This window comes from Blennius ocellaris (genome assembly GCF_963422515.1).
Source record: "Blennius ocellaris genome assembly, chromosome: 14".
In the NCBI taxonomy this organism is placed as follows: Eukaryota; Metazoa; Chordata; class Actinopteri; order Blenniiformes; family Blenniidae; genus Blennius; species Blennius ocellaris.
In genome coordinates, this window is record NC_137663.1 from 22172141 (window position 1) to 22196863 (window position 24723).

Here is a 24723-nt window from a genome sequence, read left to right on the forward strand (position 1 = left end):
TTTACGTTCCTAAACCTGCAGTCTCTGGCACAACAACAAGGACACGGATTTGACAAAATGATGCACAAAGACGGCTTGAATCCACCTATTAAGCTGCCGGGAAGGCCACGGTTTCTTCACAGGCAGTGTACACGTCGTCCTTGGTTCCTCCCCAGTTTTGAAGTGTTTTGCTCACCCTTGATTACTGTGGAGGTTTTTATTTGTGAAGCAGCTTAGTTGAAAGCCAACAGGCAGACTTCCTCGTCATGCACACAAACAAGCAGCTTAACAAAGGCCTTTGTCTCCTCACTTGCACTGCTTTGGCTCCTTCTCATTGTTGTACTCTTTTCCTCAGAGAGTGTGACAGAAGTGAGGACAAACATCTACGTGACAAGTTTCGGGCCAGTGTCGGACACAGATATGGTGAGTAACACCCATCAGATCCAAGTAGCCTTTCGCTTCGCAATGTTGGTGTTAGACCATTTAAGTCGGGGAGTATCTCTGCAAAAATGCACGTAATTTATGTTAAACTTTTTCTTGTGTGATGATGCAACAACATTCACCCTCAAGCCTTCGGCATAATTTTACATGTCAGAGGTGGATAATTAGGCCTGGAACATTATGAAAACAAACTAGGATAGTTGAATAACCCACCGAGCAACTAACCAAAAGTAAACCTTTCTTTTCATGTTTTCACACTGTTGGAGGCACCAGACCGACACTGCAAAGCTAAAAACAATATTCCTGTTGTGCTCAAAGAAAACCACTTTATGCACGAGGCGCTCCACCTGTCCACCTGATGTTGCTCCTGCACAGTCCCTTATACATGATTTTGACACTGGCGGGCATTGTAATTTATTTTTTATTACGATTTCTTCTGTGCTACTTTAATGTACCACAGCTGCACTAGAATAACCCCGACTGTCTGTAATGTGCGGTGTCTGGGCAAGACATTGTCAAAAAAGATGTAATGTTATGATGTTGTCTGTCATCGAGTACCAAAATCGAGGTCGGGCAGTTTGAGTTCAAGACAAGATGGAATTTTAAAAAGGAAAATATGACTAATGTGCCCCGCCGCCGATGGCCATGCAGGTTAGCCATGCCTCATATTTTAGTTGCCGAAACGTTCAAAAAATGAGAATGAATTGGGGAAAATACTAAATTTATGTCCTGACATTATATCATACCTACTCATTTGGATTGAGTCACTCTCACTTAACACGCTCTCTTTCCATCTGTACTATTTTTGGTTAATTTCCCTTCACAAGCACTGGATGACCTCCTTTAAACAGCAGCTGCCGGAGACGCTTTGTGCTTCATCTTGGGACCTTATGCGGCATTTGACATATTTGATCATGCAGCTCTAATTGACCGCTGTGAGCTCTGGGTGGTTTCCTCCTCGCTCAGCACAGAGTCGGCTCGACAGCTTGTATGACGTGGCAAAGATTAGTTGCGTTTGGAAAAACTTTGGAGCGCTCGGATCTCAGTGGAGAGCTGCTTCACCCTGAGCGATGGTGCTGCTCTTAGCTTCTCAGGAGCGGCTCAAGGTTACAGCTGTCAGACTCCAACTCCACGTGATTCAATGAGAGATCTCTTGAGGATCTCATATGCTTGTGTGAGGTCAGTTCCAGTGGAGAGTAAACCGACCAGCCAAGTAAACCAACAGTATGAGGCATTTTTGAAGCTACAGGAACGTTGCAGGCATCCCACAAAAGTTAGCCGTAGTTTTAAATTATTAAGAAAATGTATCTTGCATATTGATGACATTTAAATTCATGGGCTTGGAGAAGATTCATCATTCACTGCAGGCACAGCTCTGGGTGATGTGTGGTCGGCTGAGAATATTTACACAGTCCCAAGTTGCAGAATTCAATCTGTGTTTATGCTTTCTGCTGGCTGTGATTCATATGTTTCTGAAGTGAAGCTTCACTGAAGCCCAACTCTGCATATTTAAACTGGTGGTGGTACTGGATTGAAAAGTAATTATCTAACTAGTTAGGGGCTTGGTAATTAATCCCAATTAATGACATTTTAAATGTCTTTATGTGATACAAGATGCAACATGCTTGAATTCAAACTGATTTTGGTAGCTGGGTGAATCATTTCATAGATTTTTATAAATGTACACATCAAAGCCATATTCTAAAAACACATTTGTATAGAACAGATAGTAAAATCCTTACCACCCATGCAGAAATGCCAGTGAACAAGAGATTCTTCCTTCATTAGGTTCTATAACTCGTCTTGTAAATAGTGTTTGTGTTTTTCTTCCCATTCTTTTCTTTCCACGTAGATATTAGTCACTCATTTTGACATTCTGTTTCTTCTATATGCTCTATTCTGTGTGGAGCAACGCTGCAAAAAGTAATTCATGCTAAATGTTTCGCATTAGAGGACACTAAACAATGGAATTGCTTTGGTGGCATGGAAATTCTTGTCATGTATTTTGCAACACAGCCGTGCTCGTACCTAACCGTGTATTTATCAGTTTCCTGAACTGAAACTCTCAATCCAACAGACTAAAAAAGTAATCTATCTTAAGAGTATTCTCTATATTACTGTGGTTTCTGTCCGCGCTGGATGCAGTTCCTAGTGTCTTACAAATGCCTCCCGTTCAACATTTCATGAAAATGAAAATTCTTTGGTGGACGTCCACCTTCAAGAGATCATCCCTGCCATTGTGAAGATGGAATATGTGAAGCAAAGTATGTTGAGCTTGCTTTGTGAGGGAGCGTTGGCTCCCATACTTTACAACAATAGACAGTGCTTTATCTTTTCCAGCACATATCACCTTTGGGGTCTCTCGGAGCTCAATTTTAGATCCAATCCTTTATTCTCTTCACATGCTCTGCTTGGCAGCAACATGAATCAACGGAAAACAGCATGGGACACAGAAGCCCACTTGTTGTAACGTTCCGGTCAGAGCCACAGTTAGCGAGGTCAGCGAGGGTGCATTTTGTCTCCTGTCAAAAGCAAAGCACCTGCTGTCGGCACACACATGCATCTTCTGCCTTTAATCAATGACTGTAAACGTAGCAGCCGGGGTGTTTGACTCCTCCCAGATGCGAGGAAATAACATCAGCATATATTGCATTTTTCACATTTCTGCATTTCCTCGTCAGTATCAGATCATTACCCAGGCAGGGATCGTTTTGGCCGCGGGCAGCGTCGGGCTTTCCTGCTACAAACTCTCATGGACGCTGCACAAAGGCTTCAAATGTTTCCTTTCAAGATTCTCCACAGTCGAGCTCATCAAGCTCGGCCATTGGAAGACTTCACACCACAGAAAAGGCAGACAGTCTGTAAACACATGCAGTACAGTTTGATTGAATACCCAATCTTTTTTTCAGTCTGTCATATAAGATGTGGGATTTGGCTGAATATATTTCTAGAGATTTGCAAGCAAGCAAAGGTCTGTGAAAGCTAATAACATCATTTTAGCTATTATAAATGTAATGAATGAAGTAGATTAAAGTAAACTGCCAAAAAAAAACCATTTATTTACAAGAAATACAGCTTTTTTTTTTATGTATTATGACGTTATTGGCAAGATGTTATGACAATGGATCAATTATGTTATTACACTATTGGTTATTACACTATTTTACAATATGGGCTTTATTAAATTAAAAAAGGCCAAAATTATTACATTATTATGTTATTGGCCATTATTACATGTTTGAGATTGTAATCATCAACTAAAGAGGTTTACATTTTATTCTATTTGCTAAATGATTTCAATATTCAGTTAACATTTTTGGAGCTTCAGAGCAAAACGTTTCTTCAGTATCTACTTACAGCTGACTTCCCAAACAGGCTGAATGTGTTGCAGATTTCTTGTACAGGATTGCAAGAATAAAAAGTTGTGAAGCGATTAATCTTTTGTACCTTCAGGTCATTTATTTAGAGGAGTGAGGGAAAAGACGAGGCCAAACTTCATACAGTGAACAGTGGATTGTGGGCACAACTAAATAAGTAGGTCTCCAGTCTGAACTGGATATAATGAGCAGCATCAATCGCTGAAATTGGTGGTCATTTCTAGAAGAGGTTTCCTCTGAGGGTGAGTGGGTTGCTCAGGTTTTAGAAAGTAAAGCGGAGGGCGGAACCATGTTTATAGATGAAGCAGGAATACAAAGTACTGGATATTATTTACTGGTTCCGTTTCTGGTAACTAGTGAGGAAGAGCCAAGGAAAGCCCATCGACTGTTGGTCGGGGTTTATGCCATTGTGTTTTTTGTATAATGAGTTTGGATCAGGACAGCCGCTATGTGTTGAGCACTGCACTGAACAGTTGTGGGAAACTCGACCACTTATCTAGGTCAGTTAAAGAGAGAAAACGGCTAATCCTGGAGGTATGTCTAAGGTGGAAACAAGCTTTGTCAGTATTTCCTTGATGTGTTCACCAAAGGAAAGTTTTGTTTTGAAGACAATACACCAGAGTTCAGTTGATTAATTGGAGGCAGCCATGTAGAGATTAAAACAAAGAGGGAAACTGGCCGCGCAGTGCTGAGGGACATAAAAAACATCTTTTCACTCAGTCTATATCTTGTTATCAGGCACCACTTTTTTTTGGCGAAACTTATTTCCTTTAATGAAGCTCTTTAATAAGCCCTCTTAACTGGGGCTCCACCTCCAAAAGGAATCAACTTCAGCGCCTGCAGATTTTGATGCAATGCGGGAACTTGAACCCACGGTAAACCCTGCGAGTCAATGTACGCCGGTCGTCACGCTCTCAGCGAGACACATCGACGTTTTTGTCAGCGCACAAATGAAGGCAATGAAGTCTTCATTGGTCTGGAGTCTCGAAGGCTCTGAAGCGGTAAAAGACAATCGAAGTATAAGTTAACAGGTTACAATTTGGTGGACACGAGTGTCATTATCATTATATGTTGTTCTTTAGCTAGTGCCAAGACAGTATAGATCGGTTTTTAAGAAGTGCTTTTTTTCATCTTGACGAGTTTCATATAGATTCAAAACCTCATTACCTTATTGAAATGTACAGAAATTGAATCCATAGTTTATGCCTCAGCTTTTTTTGAGTGGACTTTTGCACACCTGGAAGGGTCTGAAACAATCTCATGTGCATGTAAATTACCATATATTACCGTGACTGGAAACACACTGGGAACACACTGGGAACACATTGCCCTTAATATACAAATTTGCATTTACCCCAGTATAAACAGATTTGAAGTGTTGTCATGTTACTGTATCCATTTATTTTATTTATGACTTTGGGAGTACCATAGAGGTTTTTTGATATGTGAGAATATAATTGTGTAAATTATCTCTTTGAGCTAAAGGCTCATTTCAGTCAGACAACAACACGGTAACCTGGGAAGTAAAAACGCTTCGCTTGTTCACCGCAGGCTTTTCAATATTATGTCTGTTCACACGGAAACTGCTGAAAACGATGTGGCTTTCATATCGGGCCACAAGTTGGTTGTTAACAATACGCTATAAACAATAGCCATGGCAAGCACACGGACATTGGTTTGGACAGACGATGAAGTTTGGTCGCTATTACAGGTGACTAACTCCTCAAAAGTTTTTCAAAACGTTTTTCCCATTTCAACGGAGTCGGAATGTTTTTCAGAATTCAACGTTGTGTTTTCAGTGGCTCTGAGCAGTGTTGTCGCGTAAACGGACACCCAAAACACAATGGTTTTCCGTTCTCCCTTGGAAACTCTGCCACGTAAACGGTGTAAAAGAAGCCACAAGTTAACAGTACACACCAGGGGGAGAATAGAACACATCACTGAAGTAACTTCAGCCTGGAAAGGAACATACAGTTACCCTAAATCATGGTTGTCTTTTCTTTTCTACAGGGCTGCTAACAGATCGACACTGACTGAGGGCTTTGTGTCATGGCATTGTCCATGTGTGCAGGCCTTCATTGAACAGGCCAATTGTTTGCATGCTGAGTGAGCACTGTATTTTATGTCACACAGTTTTCGCTGGGAATCGACTCATCCCGACAATGTGAATAGTCGGCTATTGAGATCATGCTAACAAGCTCCCAAATCTATTGCTAACATCCTGATAATCAGCTGAAGGTTGTTTGGACCAAATCAATTCCCCTCGTAGCCATTTGATAGTATCAACACAACCTTCTTTTGTTTTGAAAAATCATTACAAACATATTTTTTCATCCAAACCTTTCATGATCTCAGCATTTATCTCAGTTATTAAGGGTACAGCTCCACGGAATAACATAGCCATGCATCAAGCTTTGCTCCAATCTATCAAGTAAATGTGTAGAAATTTCTTTAGATCGGTTAATTTTTTTTGCTGGCTTGAGGCAATACATGACAGTTGGAAGTCATTCAGTTTAACCCTCTGGGACTGTAGCAAAAGACTTGGTGAAGCATCCAGTGCTTATTGAGATATTTTAGGGAGGATCAGAGAGGCCAACTGACAGACCCTGCCAGAGTCATGCTCCTAGCATGGCTAAAAATGTAGAGCTCAAACACTTTGGGACAGTTGAAACTGAGATGTTCCTAGACAGAGCACACTCTATACCCTAGGCATTTCATATTCTATGTTGTCTGCATTCAGTGGTCCAATTACCCATCTCTGTTATATCAAGTGTCCCAGAAATGTCTGCTTCTCGGTCACCCTCAGGGCCACTCGTTCCGTCTTCACCGGGACCCCAATACGCCACATCTTTCCTTGAGCATTCCGTATCACAACGGGAGGAAATCTAACTGCATAATCGGCATGAAACTTAAATATCAGGCCAATAACATGAAACCTTGTCTGCAGTTGTGCCCGACTAAAGGAAATCTCAGAGGTTAGTCACAACAGGAGCCGGAATATGGGTTACAATCTTGACGTTGATCTCTGGTAAGTGGCTGGATGTGTTTCTTAACCTCAAGTCTCCCCCTTCTCAACACCTCTTCTGGTTTTGTTTTGTTTTTTTTGTTCCATTTCCCTCTTTTCTTCTCAGAAACTCGATGGAGTCACATCTTATTCACATGCATGCAGCGTCACAGTACACGTACCTGCTTCATGGTGGGATTTGACAAGCCTCTGCTGATGAAATGTGAAGCGATTTCAGATGTCACATGGACTGTGCTGCTCTTTGACAAAGATATCAGATCTTACCAGGGCTGCAGGATTTCAAGGGGGGGCTAAACATTTATGTGATACTGGAGATTTTCAGCACATATCCGCGTGCTTAAAATTCAGGGAGGCAGCGACGTGGATATGTATCATCGGTTCAAGGTCTGGACGGAGCAGATGGATGGTTGTGCTACTAAAATTTGAAGGTGAACTCTTGGATTCTTTATTAATCACAGCGCCCTTGTTCAAAGACGTGCAAGCCCAATTAAGCCCACCATTTCAGAGAACATGAGGAATTTAAATGTGTTTTCTCCAAAGCTTTCAGGAGAGATGTACTCTTAAAATAGAGCTTGTTTTCTTATGTTCTTTTTTGTACACTCTTGGTACAGGTCAGTGTGTTCTCTAACGTCACAGGGTGATTCATGTGGAGGGTTGGAGAGAATTGAGGAACACAAAAAAAAGAAATTGCAGGCACAGTCTTCATGCACTCAATCAACCAAGGTTTGTTGTTTTTTTTGTAATAATAACAGCCAAACATGAAAATGTCAGTACCCTGCAATCATTTGGCAATCAAAGTCAAAGTGTTTGACTTTGTTTGATTAAATGTGGCGGCCTCTTTTTTTAACATGTTTATAAGTGGACCTCAAACCTCACAAAGACATAGATATACTCGAGGGAAGAGGTACAGATGTGCATTTTCAATACAGCGGCCCTATTTCCTGTCTCACATACCATTCCAATAGCTAAAAAGACTTTTTCTTTTTTTTTAAATCTGACAATCCGATCATGAAAAAGGAGACTGAATAGAAAATAAAATTCTGCAATCATAAATATAAAGAAATCAAAACAACATTTTCAGAGGAGGAAGAAAGAAAGAAAAAAACACATTCCCAAAACTTGGCTGGGCTGTGTATGAAATGTGATTACTCCTAAATTCAATTATATTTTAGTATGAAATGACAGATTTTATTTTCAAAAAGAAACTCCTAAGACTTGGTACTTGGTGGAGGGTGAATATAAACTGATTAATTAGCATATGCTCGTTAGAGCTCACATTGTGCCGAGTCTCTCACAGTGAACTTCTCTCAGTAGTCACCACTGTCAGTGTCAGCTGCTTGTAAACATGCTGTATTCACACAGCTGCACAATTTAGATCATTTCACAGCCATTTGGCATCTGGATCGAGAAAATGAACACTTGACACAGTGACAGTGATGAAATTATAATTCACACTGTTCAGGTAAAGCTTGAGACGACAGTTCCTGATTTAGCCTGTGCAGTAATTCTAAACACAACTGCAATTCACTGCACTAGAACCAGCAAAGCTAATGCTAAAAAAAAAAAATGAAAGAATGAGTCTCTTTACAGCTGTTTGTATCATTGAGCAGCCTGTTTAGCAGAGAAGCACGAGCTTCTCGATTTGTGTCCACACAGACGACATTGTAGTAACATTTCTCTTTGTCCCAATATAAATCATTCAATAGTGAAAGTTTGTAAAGAACAGAGCAGCAAACAAAAAACTTCATGACTCAGCAAAACAACAATTTGTAAACATGACTTATTCAGTTTTGAATTTTGTACTGCTTAACACATTCTGATGAGAAATGCAGAAGGTTGCTGGTTTGAATCCCACTGCTCCAAGCATGTATATTTAAGGTAAACTGGGAACAGGATGAATTACATAGACAAATATGACCCCTGAGAGAATCAATTAAGAATTTAACACAGGGCTCAACAGAAAAATACACATTTGTACGGGGGAAAAAGCAGATTTCCTTGGTTAAATGTTTAAAAGGGTGACACTAAGACGGGATTGTTTCATTTCAATATTTAACGAGACTCATGATCTCTCCTGACCAAAGTACTCTTGCAACCACATGTTCATCCACCATTCCTCCGACCTCTTTAAGATTTCCGTGCGCCGTCTGAATGTTGCAGTGATGTGAAGCACCCGTAAACTGAAACACATCGTCAGTGAGCGCAATTTGCTCATCCTTCACGATGTATACATATTGATTGGTAGGCAAGGTTGTGCATGGTGGACACAATTCATTTGCACTTGCTTTAATATATCCATTCACTGTAATCTCTTCCATTATCCCTGGCCATTTGAGCATCTCAAAAGAACCACTCATTTCCCAATGAGGCTCATGTGCGGCGCGCTTTCACATGTTCACCTCCACATCTCTGCGTCTGAATCCGCGGAACACAATGTTCTTGTCTGTAGTCGGGCGCAGTGAGTGCCAGGACGTGTTTACGCCTCAGAGCAGCAGACGCCTGTGAACTCGGAAGATAATTGGAGTTGGTATGGGATTCACAGCTCATTGCAAATCTCGCACAGGTTATGCTCCCAGCAGGGAAAGGTGAACAGCACACGAGAAGCGAAGCGAACGGAGATAATTGACAATGGGAGAATAAGAGGGACTTGTAATTAAGACATTCATCAAGTCTCTGACTGATCATTACAATGCCCAGAGTGTGAAATCCACAAGAGATAGGTCCACTCGATGTGCTCCCTCTAACGAGTGATCTGTATCACAAACACACACCTAAACTAGGAGGGTGTCTCCGGCTTGCTTTGCACTGTCAAAATCGAGACATCATGGCATATATCATGAATTCCATTTCTGCACAACATATTGGAAAAACGGTCCCCGTGCACAATATAATATCTCGTCAGAGGCACTACATCAAACCTGTCAGACCAGACAGCTAATCTAGATCAACAAAACAAGTGCATCAAGCCTGGAACTGAAGACAATAACTTATAGTATGCATAAAGAAAATCCTGGACTCAACTTGTACAACTTGTACAACTTGTTTGAGAAACGTCTCATCGTCATCATGTATTGAATGGTAAATGGATTTTACTTAAGTAGCTGATTTTACTGTGTCAGAGTCTCTATATGCTTTACATTTACACCATCCAATTGGAAGTTCACTGCAGTAAATATTCACACTAAAATATATGTGTCGGATGTGGAAGGTTAGTTCATCAAAGGCCTATAGGATATTTGTGCCTCCAGTGCACAACCAAAAAACCAAGGCACTCGTCCACTTGGGAGACAAATCACTTGAAATTCTTTATTTTAAAAGGTGAACAGTCTGTGTGCAAAGTCCCGGGTCCAGGTTCCAGAATAGTTATCCTCTCTGGCTTTGTTTTGTGCAAACTCAGCATCTTTGACTCGCGCAAGTTGAGAATGGTTGTTTTCTCCCCCCAAAATGTTAAAAATGTGCTTGACTTTACATTTATGTTTTCTACAGTAAAATGACAGAACTCTCATTTGCAGAAATCTAGATTTGCCAAGCCACCATGTAACAAATTAAACTTGTCTGACAGCTCGCCTGTCTGAACTGGAAAATAAAAGGTACACTTCTGAGCTATCGCACACTGACCAAATCTTAGGCAGATAGAAAGTTTAAAGAAATTATTTGTACATTCAAAGTAAAGCATAATAAACTTGAGTCCACATAAGTTGTGAGCCTCCCATTTACACAATACCGTGTACTCCTAAAATAACAAAATATTGTGTTAATAACTCAATGCTATTTTAATTGTCTTGGTTATTATCCAAAGCGCCTCACTTTACCTCGTGATTCGAATGCATCTTATTACAGCTCATGTTAAGGCCAACAAATGGATTTGCACAAGTACATTGATAGCTTTGGTTCCTTTAAAAATATACAACTCAACAAATTAACAGGAAACCAGTCCCATCGAAAGTACTAAAATTCATGAGACTGAAATAGTGTAATCCAATGACAGGCATGTACAGATATGCTTCAAACCGCAGCCTGCTGACATGATTAAAATGGGATGTGCTAAGCAAATGTTTCAAATTTAATGATATCATTTATTCCATTTAAAGACTGCATTAATATTCCATCAGATATTAGACACAACCTTCCTGCCATTATCAGGAGCCCAGACAGTGTGTGGTTATTTAACATCCAGACCCATTTAGCCCAGTCGAGCGTACATCCTACCTTAACTGCCACCTTTATCTGCTATTTCCTATCATTTTCCTCATTTCCTTTCATTTTCATCACTTTCAGCCCTGCCATTGGCTGCTTCTCTGCCACTGCTGCTCCTCCACTGTGACCAACACACCGAGCAGAGGAGACATGCCTTTGTGTGCGTGACGTGGTTGTGTCGTGTTTTATAATCCTTGTTTTCATCTCTTCTCGGCGCTCTCCCTTTCCTGCGAAATGCCGCAGTGGAAATCCCACAGTCTCGACTCAGAGTGTGCAGTAATTAACCTCGACTTGAAAACATCAGAGGCTCATTTAGTTATGGCATACAAGTGACAGTGCTTCTACATCTTTAGGGAGACGTGCAAATAAACATGAATCAAAATACGCCAGAATGCATTGCAGAGTTTTGTAATAACCGGCTCCGAGTTGTTTCCATGCAACGGCGAAGGTGACTCCATTGAATGTAACCTGATGTGACTTCTTGAGCTCACTGGCGCTGAAACAGACAAAAGCCTCGCTGTGTACTTTGAGGCTTACAGTACTTGAAAGCATACTGGAAGTGCATCCAACAGGCTGAAATTGTTTTGGTGTCTCAGGCTGTGCTCGGACTGTCAGTCAAAGCTCGCTTTGTGTGCACACCCAGCAGAGAATCTGATCCAAGTCTGAACAGCCACAAATCACACGCGTTCTGCTTATGACAACGCCTGTTTCAATCATATGTGTTTTCCCTGTGTGGACCGTCCTCCGCGCCGGACCGCGATGCCAAGTCTGACAGCTGCACGAAGAATATCTCAGAGCGAAAGAATATTCTCAGCGTGTTGTCTCGTTGTTTTGCTCAAACCCACACAGCGGCTCCACATTGCCATGCGGTGAATACCCAAGTCCATTTCATTGCCCGCCCTGGGTTGTTTATGGCTACTAGTGGACACATGGTCATCACCGTAGCAACCGGTGTGTGCTGGACAAGACCAACCAACACACGAATCGACTGATCAGACCTGATCACTCACCATGTAAAATGAGAATCAGTTACTCTTTCAAATACCTCCAGCAAAAATTATAATACAGGAGATTTTATTAGAATCACATATTGGTGATTATTTCACTTTTTACATCTATTCAACCATCTCACTCCCTCTAGGCATCCTTTTAGCCATGCATTTGTCTATTTAGCATATACTCATCCATCTAGTCACCTATTGAGTTATGCATTCTTTCATCCATGTGTCTATTTAACCACAGAACTATCCATCTCTTTCTCTACCAAGACATCTATTCATCCCTTTAATCATGTGTCCAGTCATGGACGTATCCATCTATCCTCTTACAGCCACACATCTCTCAATTTATTCAGCCGCCTGATCATCTATGTAGCCATCCAGCCAACTTTCCAACAGTCCATCCATCTACCCGCCTCTCTGAAATTGAAAGCACACTGGAGGCTTGTGGCCGACGTCTGCCGGCTGCAGCAGGTGGAAGCAGCTGAGGCAAGAACTGCAGAGTCAGTTAATAATTCTCTGTGGCTTGTCACGTTGAGTGACCCCTCTCACGAGGCACAACCTCATTTAATTTACTGTTAATCTAGGAATATTGATTATGGCTCCTTTGAGTGATTCATCACCTATTTAAGAGATTTTCTTTAAACTCACTTATGTTTAGTTCTGCGCCGTTGCTCTGAAATGTGCCGTGGGAATTTACCGTCTTTTGTTTGTTTTTTACTTTTAAATAAAGAGTTTAAGCGAGAAGCAAAATAATAACTATAGCGCTCTGTAATTAGATTTTCGATTATGTTCTTCTATTCCACTTTCCAGGTTCAGCTTTTTATTCTTTCAAACGTTTTTTTTTTGCAATATATTTAAATAGATAATGCATCAGGGACTAATTTAAATGCATACTGTTTTTTTTCTACAAAGTTTACTTTTAATCCAACCGGAGAACACTGTGGCATGTTACTCCCATTTTTGCATTCCCTATCATGCTCTGCTTTTAAATCAAGGCAAGATGTCAACAAATATTCTACAGGCATACATTATGTGTGAAGAGGTATTCAGTATTTATGTATTTGCAACACTGCTGTTATGAATGCATTGCAGAGCGTCGTTTAAATTGGAGTCGTTCGCCACTGTAAATCTGTTCCTCTGCATGAAAAAATACAGAGACGTTTGAAAACTACTGTTGGGTAGACGCTCCGCTCTGTCTCCTCCGTCAAGGAGAAATCAATCACTTAGTCCCTGGAGGAACACCAGCTGGCATGAGATCCGATTGTGCCATTTGGCCTTGTGTGGAGATTGACTCTACTCTTCCTCATCCCTGTCATTCAATCTTCAAATTAATTCCTCGAATTTACAGGAGATTCCCCTCCAAAAGAATACAAACAAACGATGGCTTTACCCCAGCGGGCCGAGCCCACTATTGTCTGGTTTATCATCGCTGGATGTTTTTACACTGATTGTGGAACATTTTGGCATCTCATGAAGAAAAGAATATGAAGAGTTTGGGAGGGTAAATGTGGTGAATAGAGATTTTAATGATTCTCAGGGGCCAAGCCAGAGTCAGACTTTGATGGAGTGTTGCTCGAAAGTTTTTTGGTCAAAGAGGCACAGGAGAGAAGTCCAGTAAATCACAGTATGGTGTTTGTCCTGGCGTCCACATGTGTGCAGTCATCGGTCAGTCTCGTGACCCAGAAATGACACTATGGTCTGTACTGAGTCCAATATTTGACCGCACTGAACAGGACTAAATGGACGGATAATACAAAGACGCCTTTACAACAAAACAAAGGAAGATAACCGCATCATCATAACAGTGTTTTGTTTTTTTTTTACAATAAATCCTATAGTGTTAAATGGTGCCACATTTGTGAGATGTGCTGCAGAGCCAAATATGTAGATTGTACTCGTGAAAAAAAAAAAAGGTTAGACATTGGCTTCTTTGGTGAAATTTGATGGATCAGAAGATTACATTCTATGGAACCCATGCAATTAATTAGAATTTAATTAAACAGCCACTGTCTCATGGTGCTCACCAGCCTGCTCTCACGCTTTATACCACCAGCATTTGTGGCAATCATGTCGCTTTCGAATTGCCTTTGAACTGTTAATATGAGCTGTTTTCAATGTTACAGATCAGAAGTTATAAAGGGCCCATCCTGTTTATATCAGTATCCTGAGGATATACTCAGGGCAGCTATCAGGAAGTTTTGTTTTGAACATGGCTGCAGGCAATGTGACATGTTATTGGAAACGGGGTTTTATTTGTTTTCAGAGGAGGCGGAAGTTTCTTAAATGACTGATATATACAGCTCTGCTATTGTGCTGCTTGTACTTATGAAGTCAAAAGTGGGAAAAAAAAGCTGTTTTACAACAAACATCCATACTATTTTCTTGTGGCGTTACAATATAATGGAATGCTACGGCGCCTGTTATTCCAGGAAGTTAAATCAATCTACCGGAGAAATTACATTCTCAACATTTGAAAATGATGCCCATTTACACGGAAACGGCGGAAACGCTGAAGTGCAATCAACATGCCATTACACAAGTTGGTGCTATTGGTTTGTTTTTGTAATGAAACCACACAAACGGACACAGAGAACTATAGGCTGCAAACATAACAGACATCCGTGTTGGCAGGCAACAAAGTTGGATTGCTTTCCGTTTCAGACAAGTTGCCGTTTTCCCCAGTTTACATTTTTAAACGTTGCACCTTAGAAGCAGCTTTTAAAATTTCAGTAGCTGTCATGGTGGTTGTCATGTAAATGGACAACCAAAATGCAATGAAAGTTTTCCTTTCTTGCACCAAAACGATCTGAGGCACCATGGAAGGCACCAAATCATGGTCAACTGGAATAGCTTCAAAAACGCAGTGTCGGCAGAGATGATTTGGCAATTTTTCAATGAAGGCAACCCACATGCTCGGCTCAGGTGCTCCTCCAAATGTTATTCTCATTCTATCGGCTGTGCACCTCGCCGTGGAAATACATTTTTAGGCCAAGAATGTTTTTTTTTTTGTTGTTTTTTTTTATTTAAATCCCAACAAAGTTTTGCGCGTTATCTCCAGATTCAGAAATACCAGACAATGCTGAGTGGGGATTAATGAGAAATGAGGAAGTTAACTCAACAGGCGGCGGGAGAAAGAAAGGAATTAAGTGGCAGAGCAAAACATGTGTTTGTCACATTCTTGCTTTTATCTCTCCGTGAAGCTCTCGACGGGCTTTATTAAGAGCACTGCTGAGAGGACAGATGCACTGTAATTGTTTTATCGTACTTTAGGCTCGTGGGCCGTCGGGGAGGTCAATCACATCAATTAACACGCGTCCATCCTGCGCTGTTCAGAGGAGCCCCGTGGATGTGCTGAGTGGAAGCCACACACCTCCCCCGCTGGGCACGGTGGCGTCCCGTTGTGAGAGCCACTGAGAAATGACTTTTTCATGTTCCCACTCGGGAAGCGACAGGTTCCAGTTCACTGGTGGTCACTCCAGCGCGTCAAACCCTTTTTTAAGAGTGCGGGTTAAAAGTACAAAGTGCCAATCGGAACAGAAACATGCGCAACGTGATTTTATTGATCACCAATATGGTGCGTTGTAGTGTGAGATACAGGCAACTTCCTTTTCCTCCGCCTCTGTACACAGCTGGTGAGGAGAGGCTGTTGCTAGGACACCGAGTCCCATTGAATGAATCATGTGAAATAAATTCAGTTTGACCGGCTACTTCTTGTGTTTGCTTTGTTTGTGTGTAGTTTTTGCCAACACAAAAGACTTTGTTGCAAATCTATAAAACATGAAACAGATGCAATACAAGGTTCTTGGCTTGTTGGTCCATTTCGAGGCTTGGAGGTCTTTAATGTTATCCTCTGCAACGTTACCGCAGTTGTAATCACATGCAGAAATGTGTGACTTAAAAACACATAATTTTACACCTGTAAAATTTGGGTGCATCTCTTATGTGTTTTGGGGCTATAATTAAATCAAAAATGTTCTTTTCCTGTAAACAAGTTGAATATGTAGCACAATTAAGGCACCAAGTTAATTCCAAGAGTTTCAGCGGTGCACAGAAATACATTAAATAACTGCATGATAATGAGGCAGCCAACCAATAGTGGAACAACATGCCAATTAATCCTGTCAGCTGGGAAAATGTGTAGCCTCAATCTAGCAGTTTTCACCTACTGGGATCTTTAAATCCCAATCACAGAGTTTTCTACTTTCTCGAGACCTTTTCAAGTATAACAGCAGCCAAGCAATCATAATTTGCCGTTAGCCATCAGCTCCTAAGTTATAATGGTGGTCATTTCTGTGTTGTGCACTTTAGCCTCAGTAATGTAACATTAAAAATGACACGCAATTTGAAATGACTGTTTAGTTTTGTTATTAATCTCACTTTAACAGGCACTGACTTTTATGTTAATTGTGTTTGTCCCGCTGTTCGGGTCCAGTCCAAACTACTACTCCATTATTTATGGAATTGCTTTCCCATTTGAAGTCTAACATGCCGTTTACTTCCACTGGCCAGGCCAGTCGTAGATATATTGACCTGGCACGTCAGGAAAAGCACAACTTTAATGACTGCATGTTTATTTCATGATGGCTTCGCTCAATTAGGCGTTTTCAGCCGTCAGTGACTGAACACACTGAGTGCTTGTTAAAAAATGCATTGTTAATTAGCATCTGTGATAAAAGACACTCTCTCTCTTTCAGGAGTACACCATCGATGTCTTCTTCCGTCAGAGCTGGAGGGACGAGAGGCTGAAGTTCGACGGGCCCATGCAAGTGCTTCCCCTCAACAACCTCCTGGCCAGTAAGATCTGGACTCCCGATACCTTTTTCCACAACGGGAAGAAGTCTGTGGCCCATAACATGACGACGCCGAACAAACTACTACGACTCGTCGACAATGGCACGCTTCTCTACACGATGAGGTGAGCGCACAATACGCTATGAAGATTAACAATGGCGAGTACACCGACATTTGTACCGACAGATGATGACGTTGGATCGCTATTCCGGGTGACTCGTCTATAAAACCACAAAGTCCAAGGAGAACATGGACTCGGAGTCGTGACACTCTGGAGGCCGCCAATGCTGCAATTGTCCATCTACTCGCACATGTGCAGAACAATCCACATTCGCCGGAGCAGCCTTTCAGAACAGACGTGTTTTTCTCCGTATATACCGAGACCGAGGGTTTTCGAAATGTTCCACCTTGGAAGCCATTTACAAAAAGTTGCATGTTCAGTGGCTCCATGCATGGGTGTGTAAACAGAACACCAACATGCAAAAAATTTATTTCCTAAGAGTTGAAATAAATAGTCGACAGATCATCTCAAATCGATGACAAGGGAAAAGTTGACATTTGTGGGTCTTAATTTTACCACAACTAAATAAAGTAAATATGTTGCCAGGTGATGGACGTCAGTGACAATTTTGAAACATTTATCACCCACATTATCATCAAAATATTTGAACTCTTAACCTTGAAACTACCCTTTAAACAGGAGATGACCAAAGTTAACCCATTTCAAATCATTCAATTCATAATATAGTCGTAGCCAGCTGATGCACCTGGATCGTTCCTGCATAATTTTTACATCCGACAAGCAGATAACCGATTTGCGGCCACCCTGGGCCACATATGTTTCACACGCCGACAGCTCAGGGAAGAATACAGACTTGATCAAAGCATGGGCATTGTGTGTGTGTCATGCCTAAAGTACACTGTAAATAGCATCAGCTACCAAGGCAGCCGCAGTCACCGAATGCCATTATGTGCAGGGCGGGCGCAAAACTAATTCATTGGGTTCATCTGATTTCAACACTGAGCCTGTCAGTCAGCCGTCCCTGCAGCTTTGCATCGTGGCCATGAAAAGGCTTCAAAAGAAATATTTTTATGATGCTCATCCACGAGGTCAGTATTGATTTTCAAGGTTGAAAGTGAAATATTGAAAGAAATTCATTTTGCGGTCCCACATGAGTAGATTTGATGCGGTGGCAGTTCTGCCAAGGCTGACGACGGCACCTGAGTGCTAATGGAAGTCTTACAAGGACTGTCATGTTTACACCGCTTGGTAAATACGTGGGAGGATGGAGACGTTGTATGATGAAGCAAACTAAGATAAGTCTCTGCCATGCTGAAGGGAAAAACACTGGTGATGTGATATTTAGATTCAAGCTGACAAACAGTGAGGTTTATTCAACTCCTCATTCAGGACTTTTAACTATTCTGTGTGGGAACATACGACGACTGAATATTTTTGGTTGGAGTTTTTTTTCTTTTCCCCACATACTGTCAACTATTTTATAAATTCATGAGCAGCATCCTCTCTTCATGTGGCGCTGTGGCCGATTTGTTGAAGGAGTCTGAATGAAAATTTTGCTATTTTGTTAGAGGCTCTGCGAAGCACTCCAAAGCAGAGGCTGATAACATGAATTTGCTCACTGCGCAGGCATTAGCTTCAGAATATAAATCTACCATATGGTGGGTTTGGTGTGCACGGCCTCACCTAGCACCCCTAAGTTGATTGGCACTCCTCACCAAACAGCGCAAATCCATTTAATCAGCACGTCCGCAGCATCTGAACTGACAAATGCTACAGAGGCCTCCCACTCTGCAGGATTGCATCATTATTTCGAATTGAAGGAGCCGGTATTGTCTGCTAGTGCAGCCGCATCCTTATTTTTTTGCGAGGGCATTTTATCACCCACTCTCAGCTCACCTCAAATTACCTTGGACTCATCGCGCTGCGCGTCAGGCAGAGAATATTAATTTTTGAGCACTTTAAACTGTCTTACTCAGAGAGAGTTGTGATTAAAACCTATTGCAATATTTTTTTTCCTTCATAATTTACTCATTTAAAATGAACAATTTACACAGAGTATGAATCGAATGGTGTGTCTTCATGGAGATATGTAGCCCAGAGGGAGGAAAGCAACAAAGTCGGGATCCCATGCTCCAGTTATGGACGACTTCACATTCTGCGGTCTCACTATAGTGGATGCCTTAAAACAGGCTGCATGAATTTGAACAAATGTGTATGTAATAGGATAATATTTGAATATATAGTTTCCAAAACATGCATCTAAAATACATTCTGATGTGTTGTATAGGTACTATTGATCAAGTCAACAACAAAGCTGCACAATATATCAGTGCTACAATATTCAAACTTTAGAGATCACAAAAGAAAAAAACCAATATGCAGCGTGTTTGGACAATCAGATGGAGTTCTGCTGCCAACAGATGGTGTTTCACTGCACTATTTCCACATTACATCAAGTCTGTCGAGAAGTCAGAAGCACAACAAGATGGGTCCAAGAAAAGAAAACACCATTATATGGAAGAACAAACCCAAAAGCACACTGACAGCAGCATCATATGCTTTTGTGTTTATTTCTTGCAAGTCAGATTGCGATACTCAACTGTGATCGTGCAAGCCTAATTCAACATTATTGGGGTTGGAGTGGAATTTAAAGCACATCATTTCATAATTTTTTATTTTTAAATCAACATCCAAAGTTTATAATGGGAGCTCTGAGTTTCAAAAGACATATTTGATGTCAGGTGGATCATTAGTTGTACGTGAATAAACTTTATTCTTCCTCTATGAGTGACACAGAGCTAAGATTTAGAAGTAGAATCCGTGTAAATAAAATATAAGACCATAAAAAGAACAATAAAAGAACCATAAAAGAGCATAAAAGAACCTGTGTAGACAACCAGCAAAACTGAAAGATCTCACTACTTTCCCCAATACCTGCGTCTCTTGATTAATGTCAAGTACCCCAAATAAAACTGACTCGAGTAGTTTCACATCCGATTTACTCCTTTTACCTGGTTTCAATGGTTTTATCCTGAACGTCTGCTTTATCCATTAGGCTGGGTGTCTCCTCTGCACGAACCGTGCAAACCGAACTGAAAACATCGCCGTGATTTTTAAATAGAGCTTGTTTCATGTGAGCTTTACATATTTGTGTGGAAATAGGGCTCAAGATGAGTCGTTTCTCGATTAAAAATGTGACTCAACTACTTTTCCACCATGCATACACCAGCACATATAGTAAGTAGCTTATGAATAGAAACATACCATTTGCAAAAAAATAATGAAAAAAAAAGCTGCATAATATCTGCAGGAGCAAGGATGGGCAGCTGCCATTTACATGCTATCATTGTCGCTGGATAAGAGTTGTGATACATGTAGCTCAAGGCATCGCTCAGCTTCAAAAACAGCCTCACGGAGCTGCAGTCATGTCAAAGACAGGAAGTTCTGTCATTGCGCATAAAAGGCATGTGTTCGGTCTCTGATCTCAACTCTTTGTTTCCATCCGTGTGTTCTCGGTTTGAGCTCCGCTCATGTGAATCATGTTGCATTGCCAGGATTGCAGTTGTGAGTCACTGATCAGCAATCGGGGGCAGCAGCAGAAAATGGACAGAAATGGAGGAGGACAAAAAAATGAGCACAGAGTTGTTGTGAATGCAATGTAAACAGCTAATTAGAAAATGAGAGTTTGAGGTGTTTTGTTTTTTTTGAAGAAGCAGGCCATAATTTATCAAGTTTCCATAGTTTGCCTGCAATGAAGTCCTCCACTCATTACTTTTTTTTTAGATAGTAATTTTCATCAAATATAAATGCGAAATCTGCCCACAGAAAACACAACGCAAGAAGTAAATCTGTGCATGCATTCGGTTTGGCCGACATATTTTGGAAATGGAAAAGAGCATTAATGTTATACACTCAGTTTCCCCGGCTGTTAAAAACACCCAGACCTGAATTGATGCATTCACTACAAATGTTATAACTGAGTTACACTAACCCAGTTTGCGGTCCATTTACGAGTACCTCCGTCCACTGAAGGAAGGTTTTATGGCTCGCTGTTTTGTTTGAACTCAGCAAATGCAATCCCCATGTTGTTTAAACTTGTATGAGTGAGATAATACGCATTATTTCGCTGTTTGCGTACAGAGTGCATTATAGTTCGGCCATCTGGCCAAATGAAATAAACTCTGGGGCTCCCTGGAGATTTCAGCTTTCTTGTCAGTCAGCTTAATTCTCATTACGGGTGACAGCGAGGGGGTGGGAGGGAGGAGAGAGAGCGAGAGAGGCCACACTCCATTTCCCTTTCAGTTTCTTCTCTTTGTTTTGATAAAAGGCATGAATCTATTTAAAAAGTACTCTGTCATTAAAGCGACTGCTGTTTAATTCCATCTCCACGCTCTGATTGCGTTTGAAAGCCTCGTCCTTGACGTGTGATGACGGAAATTTCATGGAAGCAGATCTACAGCAGATCTACGAAAACTCTCTGAATTGTTTATTCAGCTACATATGTCGCGAGGCGTTGTGTGTCCTGAAGCTCAGTGCAGACCGGACCGCTGAAGTACTTCCTCTCTGTCCCCCCAGGTTGACCATTCATGCCGAGTGCCCCATGCACCTGGAGGATTTCCCCATGGATGCGCACGCCTGTCCTCTGAAGTTCGGAAGTTGTAAGTCCGTGCAGATGGCCACAACAAAACAGAGTTTAATGCAAAAAAAAAACCACACAAAAAAATCACACTGCAGAAACAGTGGTGATTGTTCTCTGCAGGTGTTAGGCACCTTGCCTGACCTGGAAAAACATCAGAGGAGTCCGACTGCACTCTCCACAAGGGATTGTGGGGTGCTCGGGGATACCTGTCAGCACTGTGGAAGCAGTCCGCCTCTGGCTTGAAGGGAAAGTTCCCTTGATAAAGACGAAGAGCCTCAGAAAGTTGAAACGTTTAACACCAAGTTAGAAAGCGTGTTTGTGCCACAGCAAAGGGCTTCCAGCGCAGGATGCTGAAGTTTAACAAAATTAAAGAAAGAAAACAACTCGACTGCATATTAGGAACTAACAAATAACAAAGCAGGATGCTGAGAGGGATTTATAATACAGATTACTGAAGGTGATGCTACATTTCTCACAGTTTCCTAAAGTCCTTAAAGAAAAAAAGACTAATACAAGGCGTGCCTGTGCTTAGGATTGAAGCCAAGTGTGTGCTCAAGTCATCATTGAGTAACAAAATCTGGAAATAAGATCGCATTTTAGCATCTCGTAAGAATGGCCATCTATGCAGCATCCTTGATTTTATACCTACATACATTGTTCATCTCGTATTAACTATAGCTTTTTCTTTTTTTTTTATCTTTTATCATTTTAGAGGGAAATTCTTTCGCAAAAGTGATGAATGAACTGAAATTAAAAGTTTACTGGGCAGGATTTTCATGACAAACCCTTGTGGTATCCTGTCACTTTAACCTTTTACTTCTACCGACCGTTTCGGCTTTAAAAATATAGTTTCCAATTGTGAAGATTATTTATTTGCAAAAAGTATCAAAAGCTTCCCAAGTAATACAAAAATCTGTGAGAAAAAAAAAAGTTATTCGGCAAGGGAATAAAAGTGTTGCTACTCTCCTGATTGCCGTCATTGTAAAGCACAACATTGTCTACATTTTAATGACACGTCATCTTGAAACCATAGATCTCTGTATTGGAAATGATACGCATTTATTTCCAAACTGCCAGCTGTTACAGAATATGTGCTATAATTCACTCAATATTAAAGAACTGTTGAGACACTACAGCAGAAGTCAGGGAATTATGAGCATCAGTAATGTTTCATTGAGTTCTCCCTAGTCACCCCTAGTGTCAAACTAATATTGTGTCTATGTATATATAGTGGAAAACGATCTACGCAGTTGAAAATGACTCAGCCCTTCACATTTCCAGAAGTTCCTTCTGCCACAGAGAAAGTGTAGAAAAGAAAAATGGGACATTTTGATGGATTTCCTAACATTTTTGCCCCCGCTTTGTCCCTGTTGTCCAGACGCTTACACCAATAATGAGGTGATCTACCTGTGGACGCAGGGAGACGAGCGGTCTGTGGCCGTGGCGGAGGACGGCTCCAGGCTCAACCAGTACGACCTGCTGGGACACGTCATTGGCAAAGAAACCATCAGTTCCAGCACAGGTACACCGCACGCCAATTTTAGGCCACACAGCGGCATACAATACACTTCAAATTTAATCAGATCTGGTGTGCTGGAACAGGCGCGAGGCTGAGGCCCGAGGCAAACAACACACCGCACAGAGCCTGCCTCGCCTGCAGCGAGCGCAGGCGGCCGGTCAGCCAGGCAACAATCTCACAGCAGTTCGTCACAACAGACTGTTTTGATGGAGGAAACTGAGCAAAGGAGGGAAATTAGAGTGATGAAACGCCTACCTTTGAAATAAAAACTCGTATTAGTTTTTCCCTCATTTCTGCTTATACATACGGAGCACTTGAGTGGGTTTTCTTTTTTTTTTTTTCTTTTTTCGCGAGAGAAACAGTCTGCATTTTTCTACCGCTCTGTAATTTTGAGTTCACATGTTGTTTGGGTCTATCAGAAAAAAAATGATGACCATTATCAGTTTTCAGGGAAACTATTCTGATTATTTACAAAGATAATATGAAGAGCTGCACTCGAGGTGGAGAGAGAAAAAAAAACAACAAAAAGACTTATTTCTATTCTGTCCACCGAATTAAAGAGTAATAAAGCAAATGCAAATTTTTGTTTTCTCACTGGAGGATTTAGACTTTATGGTAGCACTGTAACATAAAGAAATTAGACAGACACCAGTAATAATGAGGCCATTTGCACCAACTATCAAGTAATATAGATAATTGGGTTCAAGCACATCAGAGTAGTTTCAGCTTTATTACTGGAGAAATTGCTTTAAAAACGAGTTACTGAAAACTTGGAAATATGATCGTCTATTAAGTGAATTACAGCGATATAAAAGAAACTTTAATCATCAATCCGGCTTTAAGTAACTAAAGGATGTGCTGACGGACTCATAACTGAGGAGCTAAAGATAAAAGGTTGCTTCGGGGGTGCAGTTGATTATCACGGAAAGAGTGCACAGCTTATACACAAGCCACCCCGGCTTCCCATTTTCAGAGATTTAACCTCTGCGATGGAGCCGTTTGGCCATGAAGCCGTCACAAGGCGAGCTTTCCAGCCACACAGGCTTGTCAGACTTCACTAGTGTTTGGGAACTAAAACGTCACGAAGCCTCTTTGTCGATCCCTTTTCCTAGGAAGCGAAATGTGCCAAATAATTGCTTGTTTCACTCTACAGAGGATAGTTTCCATGAGCCCATCTTTATTGTCAGGCTGTTTAGTGGGCTGAACTTAAGCCAAAAGAATTGCAAAAGGTATTTTGAAGTGAGGCAGCCAACTAAAGCCTGGCAGGATTGAAGGTGGAGTCGATGCGGCTCCTTTCATAAACAGCCTCATCTTATAGATGTCGGAAAACCTTATTTCTTCTAACTTTAAACCTAATGGACAACACTGAGCCAAGGGAATGTGGGCCAGTTCAGCTCTGGTCAGAAGAATCTGCTCAGAAAATGCACCTCGGGGTGGGATAGAAGGCTGTTTTTCTCATATCTTTGCAACACAGATTGCAGACATGGCAGCGAGAGCCGAGCGCAGAGAGGGAACTGAATTTGTCCGTTCACTGCCGTCGGTGACAAATATCAAGAGGTTAGAATGACGCAGGCTCAGGTTCTCCACGGCTACCGCGAAGGGCTCTCAGGGAAAATGGAAATGAGTTTTTAAAGTAGCGTGCTAGTGAAAATCTATATAATAATAATCAGCGGCCTGGCTACGGCCTGAAAGATGGCGCTGGAAACACACTTCCTCTTTGGGGACGACAACA

General features: G+C 41.3%; 1 protein-coding gene across 1 annotated transcript in view; it reads left to right on the forward strand.

The window, feature by feature from the left end:
* The window catches only part of gabra3 (gamma-aminobutyric acid type A receptor subunit alpha3), a gene marked incomplete at its 3' end in the record, with an annotated part of 73507 nt that overhangs the window by 31861 nt on the left and 16923 nt on the right, over positions 1-24723 (forward strand). Inside the window, exons 3-6 of the mRNA XM_080508916.1 lie at positions 335-402; positions 16715-16935; positions 21409-21491; positions 22851-22994. Of these exons, the coding sequence (XP_080365042.1) occupies positions 335-402; positions 16715-16935; positions 21409-21491; positions 22851-22994 (516 nt within the window). The remainder of the gene's footprint in view (positions 1-334; positions 403-16714; positions 16936-21408; positions 21492-22850; positions 22995-24723) is intronic.